We start from the raw sequence: 18,767 nt of genomic DNA, 5'->3' as shown, positions 1-18,767 counted from the left end.
ATCGTTTATCGAGGACACTGAGCCAACTCTTCCTACCCTGTTTGAGCTCCCAAGGTGAGGAATTGGGATAGAGGGCCCTTGGGGTTGAGGGATCTCTGGACAATTGGGTACTCCGCTATCTGTTACCCATAGGGTTGGAGATGTTGCTCCCCTATCTTCATAGGGTCAGAGAATGTTGCTCCCCTATCTTCGTAGGGTTGGAGAATGTTACTCCCCTGTCTGGTCTTTGCAGAGTATACCCCAGTTGGCATCATAACCACAAGCAAGGTTTGTCAGGAAGACAACTCCTCGTTTGGCCAATAAGTTGAGAGTGTACTTGGGGTGTACAACCCAAGTCGATTATGATGCAAGTGTTCTACCACATGACTATGGAGTGACATTGATGGGAAGATCGGTAGGAAATAGGATTGGGTTGAGACTTGCTCCCCTTTTGAGATTACAGATTGAAGATGAGCTCCCTGATGAGATTTCAGGGTTGGAGATGTGCTCCCCTATATGATGAGTTATCCTATTGCTTGTTATGGGTGGAATCTATTGCTCCCCGATCCTTCCTATTAGGTCCGAGAAAGTTTCAAGAGATAGAGTTGAGTAGAGACAGCCAAAGCATTACGACAACATGACAGGATGATGTGAAGATCAACTGACAGATATTGGCAGGTGGAATTCTTCCTAGTTGAGAGGGAGTGTTAATTTTTGCAACTAGGGTCAAATTCCACCATGGACAGCTCATATGACCGAGTTGATGATTGCATTAAATTCCTCTTTTCGAAAGGACCAAAATCGACCTAAAAAACACCCTATTTGGTCAAGCGGAAGTTGATTTTTGAATTATTTTATTCATTCATGTATAGTGGAATGGTTCGGCCCTAAGAAAATGTGAAATTGGTTAGGTTGGCCTCAACTCCAAGTGGACCCTCATGAAAGCCTATAAATAGAAGCAACCTCAAGCTCATTTTTACACATCGATCAAACCATCTTCTATTCTTCTCTTTTGCGTTGGTTCACACAGGTCTGACGGAAGGAGTTTGCGCAAGGGTCTGAAATCACAGGTGTGAAGCTCCCACGGATCTAGGGTTTTCTATTTCTCGGACGCCGACACGTAACTGGGTATTTTCGTCCCCGGACATTGGCACGCAATGGTTTTGAGAGTGTCCAGGAAGCCTTAGATGCTGGCACAGAAGCTTAAGGGAGCATCCACGGTTTCAAAAGCAGATTTGGAGGTGTCGTTCCCGGGACACTCGCACAGAGTGGTCTTGAGAGTGTCCAGGTAGTTCCGGACAAACACACAGTAATTGGAAGAGAGCGTCTGAGGGTTTGGAGCAGATTTGGGTGAGTTTGATCCTGGACGCACATAGTCGTCCTGGGAGCGTCTGGGTCAGATCAATACGCCCTTACACAGTGGTTAAGGGAGTGTCCAAGAAGTTTCGGATGCACGTAGTCTGCCTTGCTGAGAGCGTCCAGGGTTCAGATCTAGGATTTGACAGTTGGCTTCAGTGATTTGATGGATCAAGGGTTTCTCTTTGTTGTTTTGTAGATCTGTAGGGCTGCTCTTTAAATCTCCGTTGCAAATATATGTATTGGTCTCATTGTATTCTCTGTTGAAATTTTTTTATGACAATCTATTAAAGAAAAAGATTTGAAAGGGTTTCCCCCTTGTTGGGTTTTTCCGTGGTCTTGGACCAATCTGTTGTCTCTTATGGTTGTGCTGTTGTCTTCTTTGTCATTGCATATATTGTTCTATCTTCAGTTACAGTTTATGATTGGTTAAATTGCTAATAATTGGATGCATTGTTAGTGAAGAAGTAAATTGGGCTAAAGTAATTGATACAACATAGAAAAATTTGAAAATTAACACCCTAAGCTTGATGTTTAGGCTCTCGAAATCCTGAAAAATATTCTCCCTAAAATTTCACTACAAGCCCTAGATTTTCACCCTAGCCTTAAGGGACTGAATTTAAAGAGGAAAAATTATGGATGAAAAGTAGAGATGACCACCAAGGACTTGGATTAGTGCCTTGTCCTTTGGGCATATGGAGTCTTAGGATGTTTAAGATGAGATAAATCGTCTCTAAGGAGGCTTAACAATGATGCTCTAGGTCCCACGTTTAAGCATTTACCCATTTCAAAGAGAATGGAGCTTCATGGAGAGTTCAAAGTTTTTCCTCCACTAGTAACATTGATTACATGCCGTACATTGAATAAGATATGCAATACTCAACCAAAAAGCCTTTCAAAATTAATTTTTGATAATTAGGGCATAATTAACACATTCTAGAAGCAACAATTCCATACATTAAACAAATTCAAAGAAAAACTATATCAACACGAGGCACTTACGAGATGACATGCAATATATCCATCCAAAAGTCCAAGAAATAGCTCCAAAGAAGAATGCAAACTAGCTTCCATATATTGAAATGCATCCACAAGATCTCCAATAGCCAATGAAACAAGTGTGAAATTATCTTAAGTAGACCAATCCAAATTGTGATGATGATGAGTAGCTCAAATGAGCTCTCATCTATTTATACATGATCTATAAAATGTAATTTTAGCCTCTAAGCCCCTCGACATTATAAATTGGGCAAGACACATCCCTTGGTCACAAGTTGACCAAGTAGCTTTACGAAAGTACGAATTAGCCATCCAAATGCAAGCCAAAATGATGATGTCATGCTAATGTAGGGGCACTAGAAGGCATCGTTGAGTCCTGTTTGTACCAAAATGTGAGAGAGGGCTCCATAAATCTCGAACTAGGGGATGGTCCCTAAGTCTCCATGTAAGCCATCATGTGGGGCCCAGTTTTGTGTTCGAGGCACAAAAGCTAGTCTCATGGATCTCCCGATGATAGAATACCCTCTAGTAATGCTCCAATACTTAGCGCTTTTACGATGGCGCTTTCCTTCCCATGTCTCAAAAGGTCAGACAAACCTCCTTTGGGCCTTGGATTGGCTGTCACACCATGTGGTAAATGTTGAGCCCACTGGGGCACATTGGTCCAGGTGCATCATCTCGTGAATAATGTGGGGCAATGAACAGACTACTAGGAGTGCTGAAGCTGCACATGGCATGAAATGATGCTCTGCACATGATGAGAGTCCCATGGCTCTCAATGCTTCACCCGAGGGTGTCAATATGATCTTTTGACGAGCTTGGGCCGCAATTAAGCTGCCAAACCCATGGTGAAACCACCTGCCAACCACATATAATGTCAAACGCTGCATCCTCACCATCAGTTACAATAATTCATTAGTGCATCTAAGTGATCAAAGCTTGTCAATCAAGGCAAAATTGAGATTTCACATGGTGCTTCCCTTCCAAATTTGGGGCTTTGATCTCAAAGTAGTGTTACCTCTCTAGGTAGGAATGATTGGTAAATGACCCACCAGGTGTTCCCAACCCCTAAGGAGAAAGACATGTCCTTGTTACATCCTTCTTTTGATAGGTGTCATATGAATGGTGATGAATGAGTGGGCACACGAGGATCTCAAGGGCAAATGCCATGGGATCAAGGATAGAAATGATGAGGGATGTCCCCATATTGGGTATATATATGTAGGAGGGAGCAATCATGGATACATGAGTTAACCCGACCTTTGTTTTTCCACTCGTCTTTATTTGCCTTTTCTCCTTTTCTTAATTTTTCTTTGTATTACTTCTCGGTGCTCCAGGAAGTGGGAGCATGCTGTGTATGATATAAAACAGTTATTACCACTTTAAGGTGGGGCAGTTCATTGCCCAACAGAGGTTGGAATGTGCATTTGTTCGTTTAATGATGTGGGGGCGCTCATGGGCCCTAGGAACTAGGGTCATGGCCATAATGATAAAAGGGTAGAGCTCATGTTTGATTTTTTTTCCCATGTGCTATATTAAATGTTCTAGCCATCTTTTTCATTTTATAATATTCTTTTCTTTTATTTCTTGCTTGTGGCCATGATATGCTTTTAACTTTATTTCGCTGCATTAACCTTTGGGGCAACATTTCCAGGCCTGACATAGATATGTGGACAAGGGGAGGGGTGTGACATAGCCTTGTGGATCCAGTGGTCATGTGGACCCAAAGAAGGAAAATGATGAAAAAGGGCTTGTAATGTGTGGAGGGGAGTGAAAAATGTGGAACGGGAAAATGGGATCACACTATTAAAATCAGGGTTTCCCAAGTAGTGCCCTTCCTAAAACCTTAGGCCAATTGGGGAGATCCGGCGGGACTAGGATTGAGCAATTACAAGGAAAACCTAACTGCTAGATATCTGTCTCCAGGCTACGTAACAATTAACAGTTGGAAAAATTTGTGGTTTAGAGAATACAATTGCATTCATATATGATTTTGATACAATTAAAGGCCTTGTATTACACAAGAGAATTATGCTTTAGGTCTATGTCAATACTTTGTTAGAACTGTTCCTTGCATTTCTTTGCAGGGAATTAGATGAAGAATGACTTGACAAAAGTGGTCTGAGGAGCATTTAGAGATCACATTATTATAGTACATTACGTTCTCAAGATTATTGGAATAACGTTATTTCATTTATGTTTTTAGTGCTTGATAATGAATCTATTGAATATTCTCATGGATAATATTAAATTAAGAATATCTCAGTTATTCCATAATGTGGAAGTTTTGTCCATGTAAGGAATATAGTGAACCGATGGTTGGCTGAGCAGCTGTTGAATTTGTTTTTTTATACAGAATTCCATTGACTGATGAACTGATTTTTATATAGAAAAATATCTAAGCAAATGGATGGATAGAATAAAGCAAAGAAATGAGATATCTTTATGTTGAATTTTAAATTTTTTGCTTGAGAATCACCCTAAATGGAGGAAAGAAAATAACTAAAGGCAATGAATCAGTTTCAGGCAATTCAAGCGACGATTATTTTAATAGCTGCACCTTGTTTTGATTTCTATTTTGCGTTTCCATCCTCGATTCTTATCACATGATAAAATGAAGAATGATAAGAAGAAAAATGAGAAAATGAAATTATTCCTTTAAATTGATATTAGATGTAAGTGTGCTGTTTTAAGACTTGTTGAAGCTGCTAAATAATGATATTTTCACTTGCAGCATATGCAAAATATCGTGGACCTCTTGGAAATGTTAGGAAAGGGGTTTTGGTAAGTCTTGTTTATTTGATCCGGAAGTGATATTGTGAACAGTTAAGACAGTAATTAAGAAATATAAGATGATGTAAAATCTGATTTTTAATTTTCCTTTACCTCATTTTAATTGTAGTACATTCATATGGTTAAGTAAACTAGGAGTTGGTTTTTTCTAAAACTTGATACTCATATGCTTGTGACCTTCAAATTTTATAGAATAAAATAGCTAGTATGTTGTAGAAGCTAAATCTTGGTAGCGTGAGGACAAAGCATTATACACTAGTCTGTAGGATTATCATAATTTCCTCTTAAATATGTAGAGGTCAACTATGAACTATTTCTAAATATATACATATGCTCTAAAACAACGTCTAAATGAGTTGAAACTTCATTTGTAACTTCCTTGGTATATATCAGTGCAGGCTCGATAATTTGAGTAATAGCACAGGTATTGAGTTTAACATTGTAAGATATACACAACATTACAAGTGTTTTTGAAAGGAATCTCTGAGCTGCTTGAATAGATGATGTGTTGAAAATTGGTTGTCATTGATGTGAACCCAGGCAGATCCAAAAAAGCCCCAGCTTTGATGACGAAGATGACAAGGAAAATCAAGATTTTTGGTGTCAATAACACCTTAATGTGTTTTCCTAATTGTGTCAATTCCAAAGGTATATGGCAGGCATTGTGGTTCATCTCGGTTTGGGAGATATCCTTGGTCAAAGATTGAAGCCCCTTTCTTGTGGTCAAAGTCCTCAAAATGAGATGATGTGACAGATCATCATTGGCTAGAAAATTGCTCAAATAATGAGGCCAAGAAGGACTTTTGTTGAAATTTGATGACTAAAATGTTTCTTGCAATCCCAACCTGGTTTTAGTTTCACCTTATCACTCCCATTCAGTGAAGTGCTCTGTTACACAAGAACCGCTCCCAAGAGTTGGGAAACCCATTCCAAAGGTTCCTGCACTCCCGGAAGCTTTGGAACTGTGTGGGAATGTTCCTTTTTCAGCGGGAGCTGCAATGGGAGCTTGGGAAAGTTTCGGGAGCTTTGAATACTATTTTTTTTGGAGTTCCAGAGTTCCCTAGGGTCGAGGAGTACAAATTCTGTATAGAAATATGCCGAACTACCCACAAAAGATGAGCCTAAGTTGAAACATTCATAGGAAGAAAGGGCAAAGACATCCTTAACACCGATATCCTTAATTGAGAAACTAGAGAAATCTCTTGATGGGTTAAGGAAGCGTGTGGCACCTCGATGTAAGGGCAATATCTGGGATGTCATGCCGATGAGTATTTCTTTTGTTTATGTATATATATCGCAGAAGATTGTGTGTGCATATTGTATGCAGCAGTCAATGCTTAAGCATTAGAGTTGCTTTACTTTTTCTCTTAAGAATAACTAGAGAAACATATATAAAACTGTTCCTCTATATTTAAGCTAGATTTTTCCAAAGACTCGTCATGTGTAATAATGAACTTGACATTTTAATCTTTTATATATATAAAAGGGAGAGACTCAGGGAGAGAGACACCCAAAGAATATATTTATATATAAGAGAGATTATATATTTATTATTTATATATTTAATGTTTGAATATTTTGATTCAATATTAATTTTGATTATTTATATAAATATATAATTAAAAAATATTTTTTATTTTTATATTTATATTTTTTTAATTATATAATATTACCGCTCCCGATTAGTCGTTTCCTGTAAATTTTGGGGAAACCTCTAGCCATTCCCGACACCCGTAGCGAAGTTCCCAACATTCCCACATTCCAGAAACTCATGCAACATAGGTTAAATTCCCTTTCCCATAAACATACATTCAACATATAGAATTCTGGAAATGAAATTTTCAGATTAAAACACATGGGACTGTCAACACATGCTGGAAATAGATATGGACATAAACAGACCAGCAAAACACATAAAAATACACATATTTTTGGTTGACTTAGACCCAGGCAAAACCCCTTCATTCTTCTCAAGGGAAAACCTATTAGAGAGCTCTTCAAATTTATTTATCTTTCAAGTTTAGGAAAACTACATTTGCAGACAAACAAAACAGCAAAATACAACTTATCTCTTCAGCCCAAAACTCCTTGAAAACCATGCCTACTTTGCCTTGATTTCCTTGCCCACTTGAAGCTGAAAATATGTACTGTACGGATACAACTGTATGGAATGTACCGTACGGATTTCATACAGATTGTATAAATTTCCATACCGCTGTACGAACTGTATGGATTTTTTTTCAAATTTTTTCTCAAAAATTTCTCGCGAACGACGTGCAGCTCACAACATTAAATTTTGTTTGTACTGTACCTTCTGTTGTCTTCTATGCCTCGATTTTCGTGCCCATCTTTGCCCTGAAATCACTCCTTCAGCTTGCTGTAACAAATTTCTCCTTTGGAACTTTTCTCCAGCTGTCAGCCTCCTTTCTCCAATCTACCCATGAAGAATGAATGCAGTCTCTCTTTTCTTTTCCCCCTTTTGTTTCCCTAAATGACTTTTGGGCAACCTTAAGATCTAATGGTTTAGATTCATTTAGATCAAGGGATGAAAATAAATGTGCATTTAGTTCTCACTTTCTATTTTTTAACTCACCCATTAAATAAAGTACCCTCATTGTACTTTATGTCAAAAGTCACTTTTCACTTTATAATTTAACATTGACTTTACCACTTATAAAGTCACACTTAGGAAAAGAATTATTTTGGACACTTTTCCCTAGGTAGAGGCTAACCCATGGGAAACCACTTGTCCAAGGTACATTAAAAATCAACAAAATTATTGAAGAATTTAATTAAATATTTTGAGGTCAAACTTCACTTGCTTAAGGGCATGAGGTCAATTAATTTTGACATTAAGTTGGCCTTCTAAAAATATTTCTTTTTGGTTCCAAATTTGAATTCCAAATCAAGTCGGCTTCATTAATATTTTTCCCTTCTTCTTTATCAAAGAGAGGTTCATTCTCTTCCCATGAGCATTCATTTGAACGATGATCTTATGTAAGATATCTCTGCGACCTGGGTAGTTTAGCACATGTGACGTAGAGGTCGAAGTTTTGAAGGATCTTGGGGCTTAATGTTCTTATCTATTGGGCTATGATTTTCGCTAGTTTTTGAGCACTTTCTGAGCTCATTCGGCCTCCTCTGAGACATATCTGAGATGTGTTTTGAAGGCATATCAAAGGATACACACAAAGGAATTTTTGATCCTAGTAAAAGGACAGTTCAGACTCCTTGAGCATATTTAAAGCATTGGACGTATCTCTGTCTTTGCAGCCTTTAATCAAGCATATCCTAAGCAGATCTGGGGTTTATCTTTTGTTTTTTTGGTCATGGTGATTCATTGGGGTACTGTGCCTTCTCTGTGGGTTCTTGGACCTCTTAGGGCACATAACATTGGCATACATGGCACAAAATTAAGTCTGGAGCAGAATGTTTGTATGCTTGTTCTCTGATCTATTTTGATATTGTGATCTACTCAATTCGAGCTTTCATGAGGTTATATGTGTGCTACTTGAGACCTATTTAATGTCTGGAATTGAATCTGAGCCCATTTGAAGACTTAACAGTAGAACTTGTAGATTGTTCATGTAATGTCCCAAATGGAACAATTTGGGGTTTTCTCAAAATTTTAACTCAGAAATACTTCGGATAAAATTTCCATTCATAAACAGAGGATTGCTATGTAAAATAGAATAAGATAATGCATGCAATTCAATCATACGATAGGTAGAAATAAACTCAACTTTTATTATAATGTATAAACTGGGGTTTTACATGCTGGAATAACAAAATAGCTGAGATAGCTGAGATAGAATTGGCCTCAAGGATCTGTTCCAAAGCTGCACGGGCCCTCCACCAAAATTGAACTGAACTCCCACTGCTAAGCTCTCTTGTGAATTCTAGATGAACTCACCAAGGGGAGATGGTTACACACCCATTCTCACTAAATCACCCGAGGGTTTGTGTCTTGGTGCTACCAATGAAGTAGAGAATTGGGTTCCCACCTCTCATACAAGAAGAAATATCAAATCCAAGATGATCCCCCAATGGCACCCTCCTCCTCTTTTATAGATATGATGGGCCCCTCTAAAACATCCTATTTTATTATTATTTTAATCATGGAGCACTTTTCCCTCTTATTTTAATTAAAATATTATTTTTTAATGCGGGAAAAGGGTAAATTGGCCACCATGTCTCCTCATATCATTGAAACTCCTATCTAACGATCCCATCATGTAGATCTTCTTGTTCCGGTTCCAATGACCTATTACACTAAGGTGTTCTGTCAAGTATTCCACCTGGAATGCCACCTTAAGCGTAATTAATTGAGTTAGGCCCAATAATAATTCTGTTTTTTGAAAGTTGTCAGAATGTGCTGGAACGAAAGACACACTGTGCGGATGAGGGAATATACCAAGCGAATGCCATCGAACCTCATAGAAACTCCTCAAAACTCCTCCAAAAGCCCCTGGGCCCGTTGATGACACTAACCTGCTCCTGTGACCTGTCTGCACCCAACTCTGAAAGTCCATCCTAACCATGTCATAAGGGACACAGGAAAAGGAACATTACAAATCCTCCCACCCCAAGATTGCTTGCCCTCAAGCAATCCAAACCTGTGGACCATTTTGGTGGCCCAACACAACTGAGACCTAATGCCTAGATCCCATACGAACCATTGGGTGATGCTTTGCCTCTTTGTCAACCCATCGTGAATGGACCCCTCAATGCCCAGATCCAAAACTGATTGTTGATTGTATCTAATATCTATCATCAACCAATCTTCCTGGATCCCAATGCCACCATGGCCACTCATCACCCAAGTCCCATGGCTCAAACTATTTGCTTTGTCTCCGGCTATAGCTGCTGCTCCATAAAGCAAATACCAACTCATCAACTCTCTCCAATCCCACCTCTGGCATAGGCTGAGGTCAACCCCACTCTACTAATGTTGGGTTACTGCTACTGAAATAATGATGAACTGTTGGTCCACATCCTACTGCCCATTGAGACATTTAGTAACCCTCTCATTTAAGCCCCCCTGCTGAATTGTGCCCTGGACTAAGGTTGATACTCCATGAAAAGGATACCAACTCATGATCTCTCACCAATCCATCCTATGGGAAGGATCGGATGTATAAGCACCTGTATATGTGATAAGTCCCCTATGTTGCATCGTGCCCCACTCATGCAAACCTGCCTGGTCAGTCAACAATATCCATTGAGAAGACCCTGCCTCTCTCCCTATAATGGGTACAAGTGGCCAAACTGTGCTGCAAGCCCTATCTATGTACTCCTGGAGAGGGTTGCTCCTTGAAAGTACTATAGCTCTGCCAGCTGCCTGTGCATCTACCTGCACCTCATTAGTGGGTCGGCCCAAAGATGGATGCACCACCATCTCCAACAACTCCTCCCTCCTTTGATCGGAAACTCCATGCTCCTGTCGTCTACTAGCCTCCTGCAAAACTACCCTGTCAACCTCCAACACCTCCTGAGGACAAGTGTCTGCAAATACTGCCACCCTGCTAGATGTTTGTACATATGTCTGCTCCTCATCAATGGCTAACCCCAAGGGTGGTTGCTCATCCTCCTCCATCTTAGGCTCAATATGAACCTCCAACTGGCTCGCCCTAGAAGGCTCATCAGGCATACTGTGCACATCCTCCTCCTCAGCCGACTCATGCTCCACCATATGTTGCTCATGCTGAATCATCACTGGTGACTCATCATCCTGAATGTCTCCCATAGGGTCCATTGTCTTCTCACCATACACACCCGAATATAAATATGGCCTGCTGCCAACAACTCCACATGACTCATTCTCCTCAGAGGCATCCTCAAATGAACCCATGGACTCGTCCAAAGAAGAACCCTCGCCCTAAGAGTCAGAAGGAATCTCCTACTGCTCTATCTCTATCATCTCCTCAATGTCACTCAAGCATGAGTGATCAAGTCCCCAAGGTCCCTTGCCAAATGAAGCAGAGACCTTTCCTCCTCAGCTCATTGAAATAAAAAGGGAAGGTTTCCATATCAATCAATTTAGCAATGAATCTAACGCGAAGTGATATTAATTGGTTCCAAAGGATATCGGTTTCGTGATTTTACAGGTGAACGTGGTTAATTTTCCAACCGGATCGGATAAGAGGATAGTTAAAAGGTGGAAGCACACTTGCATGTGCCGATTTCCGACTCCGATCAATCGGATCGGAACTACAACTCTTGACAACTTTGATATTCAAATAAATGTGACTTCCAATTACCGATTACATCGGATCGGAACTGTGGTTATTATTAACAGTTTTGGCTTTCAAAACGTTATGGCTTGCGAGTGCCGATTGCAATCGCATCAGAGTATAGAGATTTGGATCGGATCGCCAGCTTGGAGCGCGTAGAACAGTGGTTGATATGATATCGGCATTTGTGGAATTGGCGTATGTCAGAGTTTAAATCAGTGCGTTTTGCAGTTGAGGAGGGTAGTGATACCGTATCAAATTGTGGTTACATGCCCAAACTCTTGTAGCATATCGTAATACAACAATTGGCAAACCGATTCGACATCGAATCAATAAAATCTGGGATTGCTGCAATGTGCTGTTGATTCAGAAGAGTATATTGCGCGATGCTGTGACCGATCTTTCGTTGCATTATTTGAGGAAGGCGAAGATCGTGGTTGTCAAGGACACGGAGAGGGATGATATCGAATTTATTACCAAGACACTGAATTGTTTGCCTATTGCGAATATTGAGCATTTTAGGAAGAGAAGCTGGGCATGCTGACATCATGGAGAAGTGCAGAGAGAAGTTGGGTCGAAAGGCCTAATTATTGGTATGGGAATGTGTCTATAGATGCTTGTTAATATCCAGATAAGAAAGAAAGTATTTGGAGGGTAAAAGTGAAGATTTCAAAAGCTATGGTCTATTATTAAATTGTATGCAAAGTTTGATTATTTATCGAAGAGTCATAAGAAGGGATTATTGAAAAAGGACTGAGTATGGTATTCGACTATGATTTTATAACCATGTATATGAATTTGGTTTGAGAAATTCAAGCTTCCGCGTGTAGAAAAGGTTGGTACAAATTGAGGTTGCCAGATATTGAGTTTTATTTGAGCAGCAGATGAAATGCCAGTTTATATGCATCAATAAGAGTGTGATTATGGGGTATCGCAGAGGTGTCTCTACGTCAGCTAGGCAGGGACAAACCCCAATGCAAGGAAACCCTTTGATCAAATCTTCTTTTATCTTCAATAGTTCAGCAGAGAGAAATAGTACAAAATCAGAATTCTGTAATTTTATATCAGCAGCAACAAACCCTAGATTAGCAAAGTCAAACTTGGTCAAACGAGTTGAAATTGACCTCCAATATGCTTGGTCAATTTCTGGTCAACTAGCCCTCGAACAGCCTGAAGAAACAACCCTTGAACAGCCCCAAAAACACAATCAAACCGTTGTTGATTGAAGTCAACATGCTGCCCAAAACTAGGGTAGTCAACGTTGGTCAAACCTGTGGATGGATTCCCTCGATTTTTGTGCCAATATCTGCGGCCTGCCTAGGAGAGGAAGCCACCAAAACCGCACCCTTGATGAGTCAACGCAGGTGAAAGAGACCTTCAACAACTTCCGCGTCCTCCTTTCAACGTCCTCCTTGCCCTAATGCGTCCTTATTCCCACGTGTGAGCTGCTCCTTGTATAACCCAAAGCTAAGGAGAGAGGGAGAAGAATGAGTGAGATGAGATGATGAGAAAATGAATCAACCTCTCTTGTATTTATATGATTCACTGGGCATGTGTGCCACACATTTTACTGTTGGCCGACCTTGACAATTTGTCAAGTAAATACCAATGTTTTAAGACTCCGACTCCGACTCCGACTCAGCCAAGGATCGACTCGGACTCGGACTCCGAAACGGTAATGACTCGGCCGGCTCAATTTCAATGACTCGGTCGTTGTAAAAAATACATTAAATATATTTTTTTTTTATTAAAAAACATAATTTTAAATATTTTAAACATAATTTTAAAGATTTTCATTCATGTTTCCAGAATCCAAACACACAGCATTATAATATAGATGGAAGACAACATATGATCAAAGTAGGCTCATGAACCAATCCACTATATCAAAATGGTACCCAATGGCAATACATAGTCAACTGTCATACATGATCAAAGACTCAAAACAAAATACAAATAACCAAGGAGGCTAGAAATGGCCTCTACAACAAAAGTAAACTGTGATGGTGACCAGACTCCAATACTAGTACTACTGCAGCACTGCTAGCAGCTACACTACTACTGGCTAGTAGCTACTGCCAGAGGAGCCAAGATCATCTCGACCAATCTCTGGATCATCATCATCAGAGTCAGACAAGGGGCCCCATGGCTCCTCCTCATCATCATCGTCTCCAACTGCAACTGTAGAAGTGGTACCAGTACCACTAGCAGGCTGTGCAGCAGATGCAAGCTGAGATAGAGTAGATATGCGGCTGCGCTTCTATCGTGGCTGAGCAGAGGAAGCACCTACAACTGGAGTCCTTGCTGGCTGTGAGACTGAGGCTGGTGGATTGGGATCTGCATTCAACTGAACAGGCTGAAGTTGAACAACATGTTCAAGTTCAACTGATGTCTCCATATCTAAATCTACATCAAGATCCTCATCAGGATCAAACTCTGGTGGACGACTCTCCACTACCCAATCTGATGTTGGATCAATGTCTTCCAACACAATGGGATCTGAATCAGGTCTTTTGTTCAGCAATTGGTTTCGTCTGAGCCGAAGGTTGTATTGGACATAAACTAGATCATTCAACCGTTTTTGATCCAAACGGTTGCTCTTCTTTGTGTGAATCCTCTCAAAGACAGACCAATTGTGCTCACACCCAGATGCACTGCAAGTTTGACTCAAAATACGAATTGCAAACCTTTGCAATTCAGGGCACTGGCCACCAAAGGCCTCCCACCATTGTGCTGCAAAAAACATAGGAGTGTAATGAATTATGAGTTAGATGAAGGCTGAAGCTCAACAAAATTACAAATTATATCTAACTTTCAAATTATAAATGATTTAACAAACTTTAATAAAAAAAGTAAAACCATTAAGAAATTGAAAATTGAAATTTTTGTTTACCTGGCTCATCTGCTTCTCTTGCAATCTTTGCTAGGTTCTTCCCAAAGGTACCTGATGCATTGCTGAAGGATGTGACCTGTCGATGTATCTCCAGCTGATCAGACTCCAATGGGATCATGCGTTCAATGCAATCAACCAGTCCATCTCTGACCTCCCCCCTCAAAGCTCCTGACTCCTTAGCTTTATAATGATACCGTGGGTTCAAAAAATACCCAGCTGCATGTATAGGGCGATGGAGTTGATTGTTCCATCTTTCATCAATGATTGCCCAAATGGGCCCATACTTTGCCACTCTATCCTTGTATGCTGTCTTTATTTGCTCCTTTGCTTGATCCATAGCCTCATAAATGAAGCCCATAGCCAACCTTTCCCCATCCACCAACTGCAACACCTTAACTATTGGCTCAGCAAGCTTCACAATCTCTGCTGCCTTTCTCCAAAAAGTTTCTTCATAGACTTTCCTTTTCAATTCTTTGCCTTCTGGTTTGTTAGACCAATTGCTTTGATTCCATTCATCACTGCAAAAACATCTTTTGCAAGTTTCTATGTTGGGAAAGCATAGATTGCAATGTCAAAAAATGTGTAGCAAATCTAGTGATGGCAGGCCTAATAATATCCTTGCCTCCAGTGTGTTTCCTCATGAGACTCAAAACCAGTGTATGATTGTAGATAAATTTTGTTATGCTTTTGGCATGATCTACAGTGTTTTTGACCCAATCTAATTTTCCAATATCCTCAAGCATGAGGTCTATGCAATGTGCAGCGCATGGGGTCCAAAAGATGGTCTTGTGTTTTTCCTCTAACAGTTTACCAGCAAGAACATAGTTAGAGGCATTATCTGTGATGATTTGAACAACATTAGCCACCCCCACCTCCTGAACAACCTGATCCAATAGCTGAAACAACAAGTGGCCATCTTTTACCTTATCAGATGCATCAACTGATTTTAAAAACATGGTTCCCTGTGGGAAGAAGACAAGAAAGTTTATGATGGTATGGTTTCTTTGATCAGTCCATCCATCTGACATGATGGTACACCCTGTTCTTGCCCATGAGTCCCCGAACTCTTGCAAATACTCATTAATGGATTGAATTTCTTTCTGCAAACGAAACCCCCTTAGCTCATGCATAGTAGGGCCTTTGAATTCTTTTCCAGCAGCATGTATGGCATCAAACATAGGCTCATAATATGGTGAACGAGCAGCATTAAAGGGGATATCAGCATCATACCACCATCTAGCTATGTACTCACAAGCAGTCTCCCTCAATTCTTTCTTCCAATGGTCATCTAAAGTGGGCTGAATTTGACCTTTACCAACTTTAGGACCATGTGCATCTGATGGAGAGGAGGGAGTGAAATAACTTTTGATAGTCACATCACCCTTTTTCAAATTCATTCTACCCTTTCCCTTATCTTGAACAGAACCAAAAGAGGGAGGAACATATCGGAAAGGGTTGGATGCCACAGTTTTAGGGATAGAGGAAGAACCCTCAAAATCATAGTGGGGGTTGGTAGCCATCATTTTTTGTATCTCCCTCTTCCTCCCAATTTCAGCCTGTATCTCTTTTTGCCTAGCCTTATCTTCTTTAAATTTCTCAAAGCTTGCCAACAAATTCTTTCTAATCTCCCCAATTTCTGGTGAGGTACATGGGGTAATTTGGCCTCTAATCCCTGCCAAGTGTTATTTCAGCCTATTAATGCCCCCAGGACCTTCCTTAATTTTCCTATGGCAAAATTTGCAATGCATTTGACTATCAACCATTTCAACATATGCCCAAGCAGGATCTCTGGCTCTAGGTGCCATTTTTTGACTAGGAAAACAATCTGCAAAAAAAAAAAAAAAAAAAAAAAAAAAAAAAAAAAAACATTGATTCAATGTTCATTTATTTGACAAAAAACACTCTCTAAGCTTTCTTGATATGCACCTAAAATTTACTAAGCAAAAACAGATTTATAGAGGTGGAAAAAAATACCTCCAGGCACAAACTGCCTCCTCAAGCTTGCTCCAAGAATCAGCTCCTCAATGCTGCTCCAAATGGCTGCCCAAGAAGCTCCTCACTCCAGCTACAATGCTCCTCCAAGACTCCTCACTGCTGCTCCAAAACAAGCTCAAGAACTGCTCACTAATTCTCAAAGAAGACTCTCACTCAAATGCATAAGACTGCTGTGAGTGAATGAGAGCATTTGGGTGTGTTAAATAGGGTTTGGGAGGGGGAAATGGACCCCAAAAAACATTTAGCATATTATTATAACAGTTTGGGATCCATAACAATCATTAAACAATTCAAAAATCCCCAAAAAATGAATATTTTAATGCGGTTTACGTGTGCCTGGCCGTTCCCTTGTGACTCGGCCGAGTCATATCGGAACCAGCCGGGTTGGCCGAGTCACCCATGACTCGGCCGAGTCATTGAATGACTCGGCCGAGTCATGGGTGACTCGGCCAACCGGACCGTTTCCAAGGCCGGGTCACTCCCTCCAGCTGCAACTCGGATCAACTCGGCTGTTTCGGTTTCGAAACGGCCGGTTTTTAAAACACTGATAAATACAAATAAATTCATATCTCCATAAATACTTGTCGGAATCGGATGAGTTTTAGATCAATCCTACACCTCTTGACAAGAGGAATCTAGGAAAAATATCAGCGGCCATAAATGAGGTGACCCACATGGAGTTTGGCCCTAGTTGCCAATTTTAACATCTTTCTCCTTGTCCACAACAAAAGTAGAATATATCCCAGCAGCAACATGTTGTACTCAGGTTCTCTAGATGAAGCAAACTCCGCAGGCTCTCCAAGTGAAATTTGATGAGCCAATTTTGATGTTCTTTGACAACACCATCACCATTAGTCTCTCCGAGAATCCTGTCATAAAGACAAAACTTATCCCCATTAGATATCACTTCCTTCTGGAGCGGGTTACAAAGAAGAATATCAAGGTAGAGTACACTGAAACAAAGGAACATATAACCAACATCTTCACCAAACATCTACCTCGAGAGACCTTTGAGTATCCTCAGTAGAAGCTTGGGATTGTTCTAGGTTCACATTAATCTACATTGCATCCAACTAAGTAGACAGGGGGAGACAAATATGTTACAAGAAGAGGAAAGTTGATATCTCATCAGGGGTAGTTACTCTTTGCCATTGATATCAAAGAGGGAGAGAAATCAAAAGAAAATGATCAAAGGTATGGATTCATGGGGAGCAACAATCGCATGGGCAGTATATGTGTTGCCATCAATTACAAAGGGGGAGATTGTTGAAAATTGGTTGTCATTGATGTCAACCCAAGTAGCACCAGAAGAAGCATTGCCTTTGATGACAAAGATGACAAGGAAAATCAATATTTTTGGGTTCAGTATCACCCAATGTTGCACGAAGCGGGAGCGAAGCGAAAGCGTTTTTTGGAAGCGGGGACGCCGAAGCGTCATTTTCCAAAAATTTAGGAAGCGAAGCGTCCGCGGAAGCGTCTGCTATATATATATATATTTTATATTTTTTTGCATTTATACTCAAAACAAACATCCCCAATACCAAATTAATTGTAGAAGACATGAAAACATGCATATTTTTGCATAAATCAAGATAGATATAACATCCATTGTACATTAATGATCTAGAATCTAGATTCTTCTCCTCTTGTCTAGCCTTTGCCTCTACCTCGATTGTCTAGGGATATTAGTCAACATTGCCCAATTTTGATCAAACTACCTAATTCAAGACTTAAAATATGGTAGAAAAAGCTTAACATGTTTGATAGATGATTTTGACTTGATTGAAAGGTAATTTTTTGCTAAGGGCGTGCCGCGTGACAAAGGAGTTCAACAATTAACACCACCAACACCAGGGTACATATAGGGCTTGGTGCTCTTGATTAAATGCTAATCGCATACCTTCATACTTGATATAATCTAATGAAGTGCCACAATCCCATTGATCCTGAATACCTGAAAACTGTTAAGTCTGCTGAATTTTGAATAGGATATGAAATTCTATTTTCTCCATATGAAGTCCAATGAGGCTGGAACCACTCTCAAACATTCTGAGTCATTTCATGGTAATGTTAAAAATTTAAGTAAAAGGATGAAAATGAAAAATAAAGGAGAATGTCACTTTTACTTTAAGAATTTAACATTACCATTAGGGAGCATCTGCTATATTTATATTTTTTTTTGCTTTCATTTGTCACCCTAACCCAAGGTGGACCCACCCCCAACAAGCAAACTCACCTAAAATTTAAAAAAAAATTGAAAAAAAAACGATTTTCTAAATGCTTTTCCGGAAGCTTTTCTGGAAGCGTATGGAAGCGTCTGGGAAGCGCTTGGGAAGCGTCTGGGAAGCGTCTGGGAAGCGCCGTACGAAGCGCGCTTCGGCGCTTCGGAAGCGCCAACGCTTCCAAATTTCCAGGAAGCGGCTAAAAAAGCCGAAGCGGCGCTTCCGAATTTGGAAGCGCCGCTTCCGGCCAAGCTTCCTAGGCGCTTCCGTACGGGACGCGCTTCGGGGCTTGGAACC

At 40.2% G+C, this 18,767-nt stretch overlaps 1 protein-coding gene across 1 annotated transcript in view; it reads left to right on the top strand.

Moving 5' to 3' along the window:
- Positions 1–18,767, top strand: part of EMB2785 (elongation factor family protein) — a 317,292-nt gene that overhangs the window by 199,605 nt on the left and 98,920 nt on the right. Inside the window, exon 14 of the mRNA XM_089437097.1 lies at positions 5,069–5,118. Within this exon, the coding sequence (XP_089293223.1) occupies positions 5,069–5,118 (50 nt within the window). The remainder of the gene's footprint in view (positions 1–5,068; positions 5,119–18,767) is intronic.

Source organism: Pinus tabuliformis, chromosome 5_2 (genome assembly GCF_031772625.1).
Source record: "Pinus tabuliformis cultivar Carrire ecotype Pingquan chromosome 5_2, CPIR1, whole genome shotgun sequence".
In the NCBI taxonomy this organism is placed as follows: Eukaryota; Viridiplantae; Streptophyta; class Pinopsida; order Pinales; family Pinaceae; genus Pinus; species Pinus tabuliformis.
This window is presented reverse-complemented; position numbering and strand designations above follow the sequence as displayed.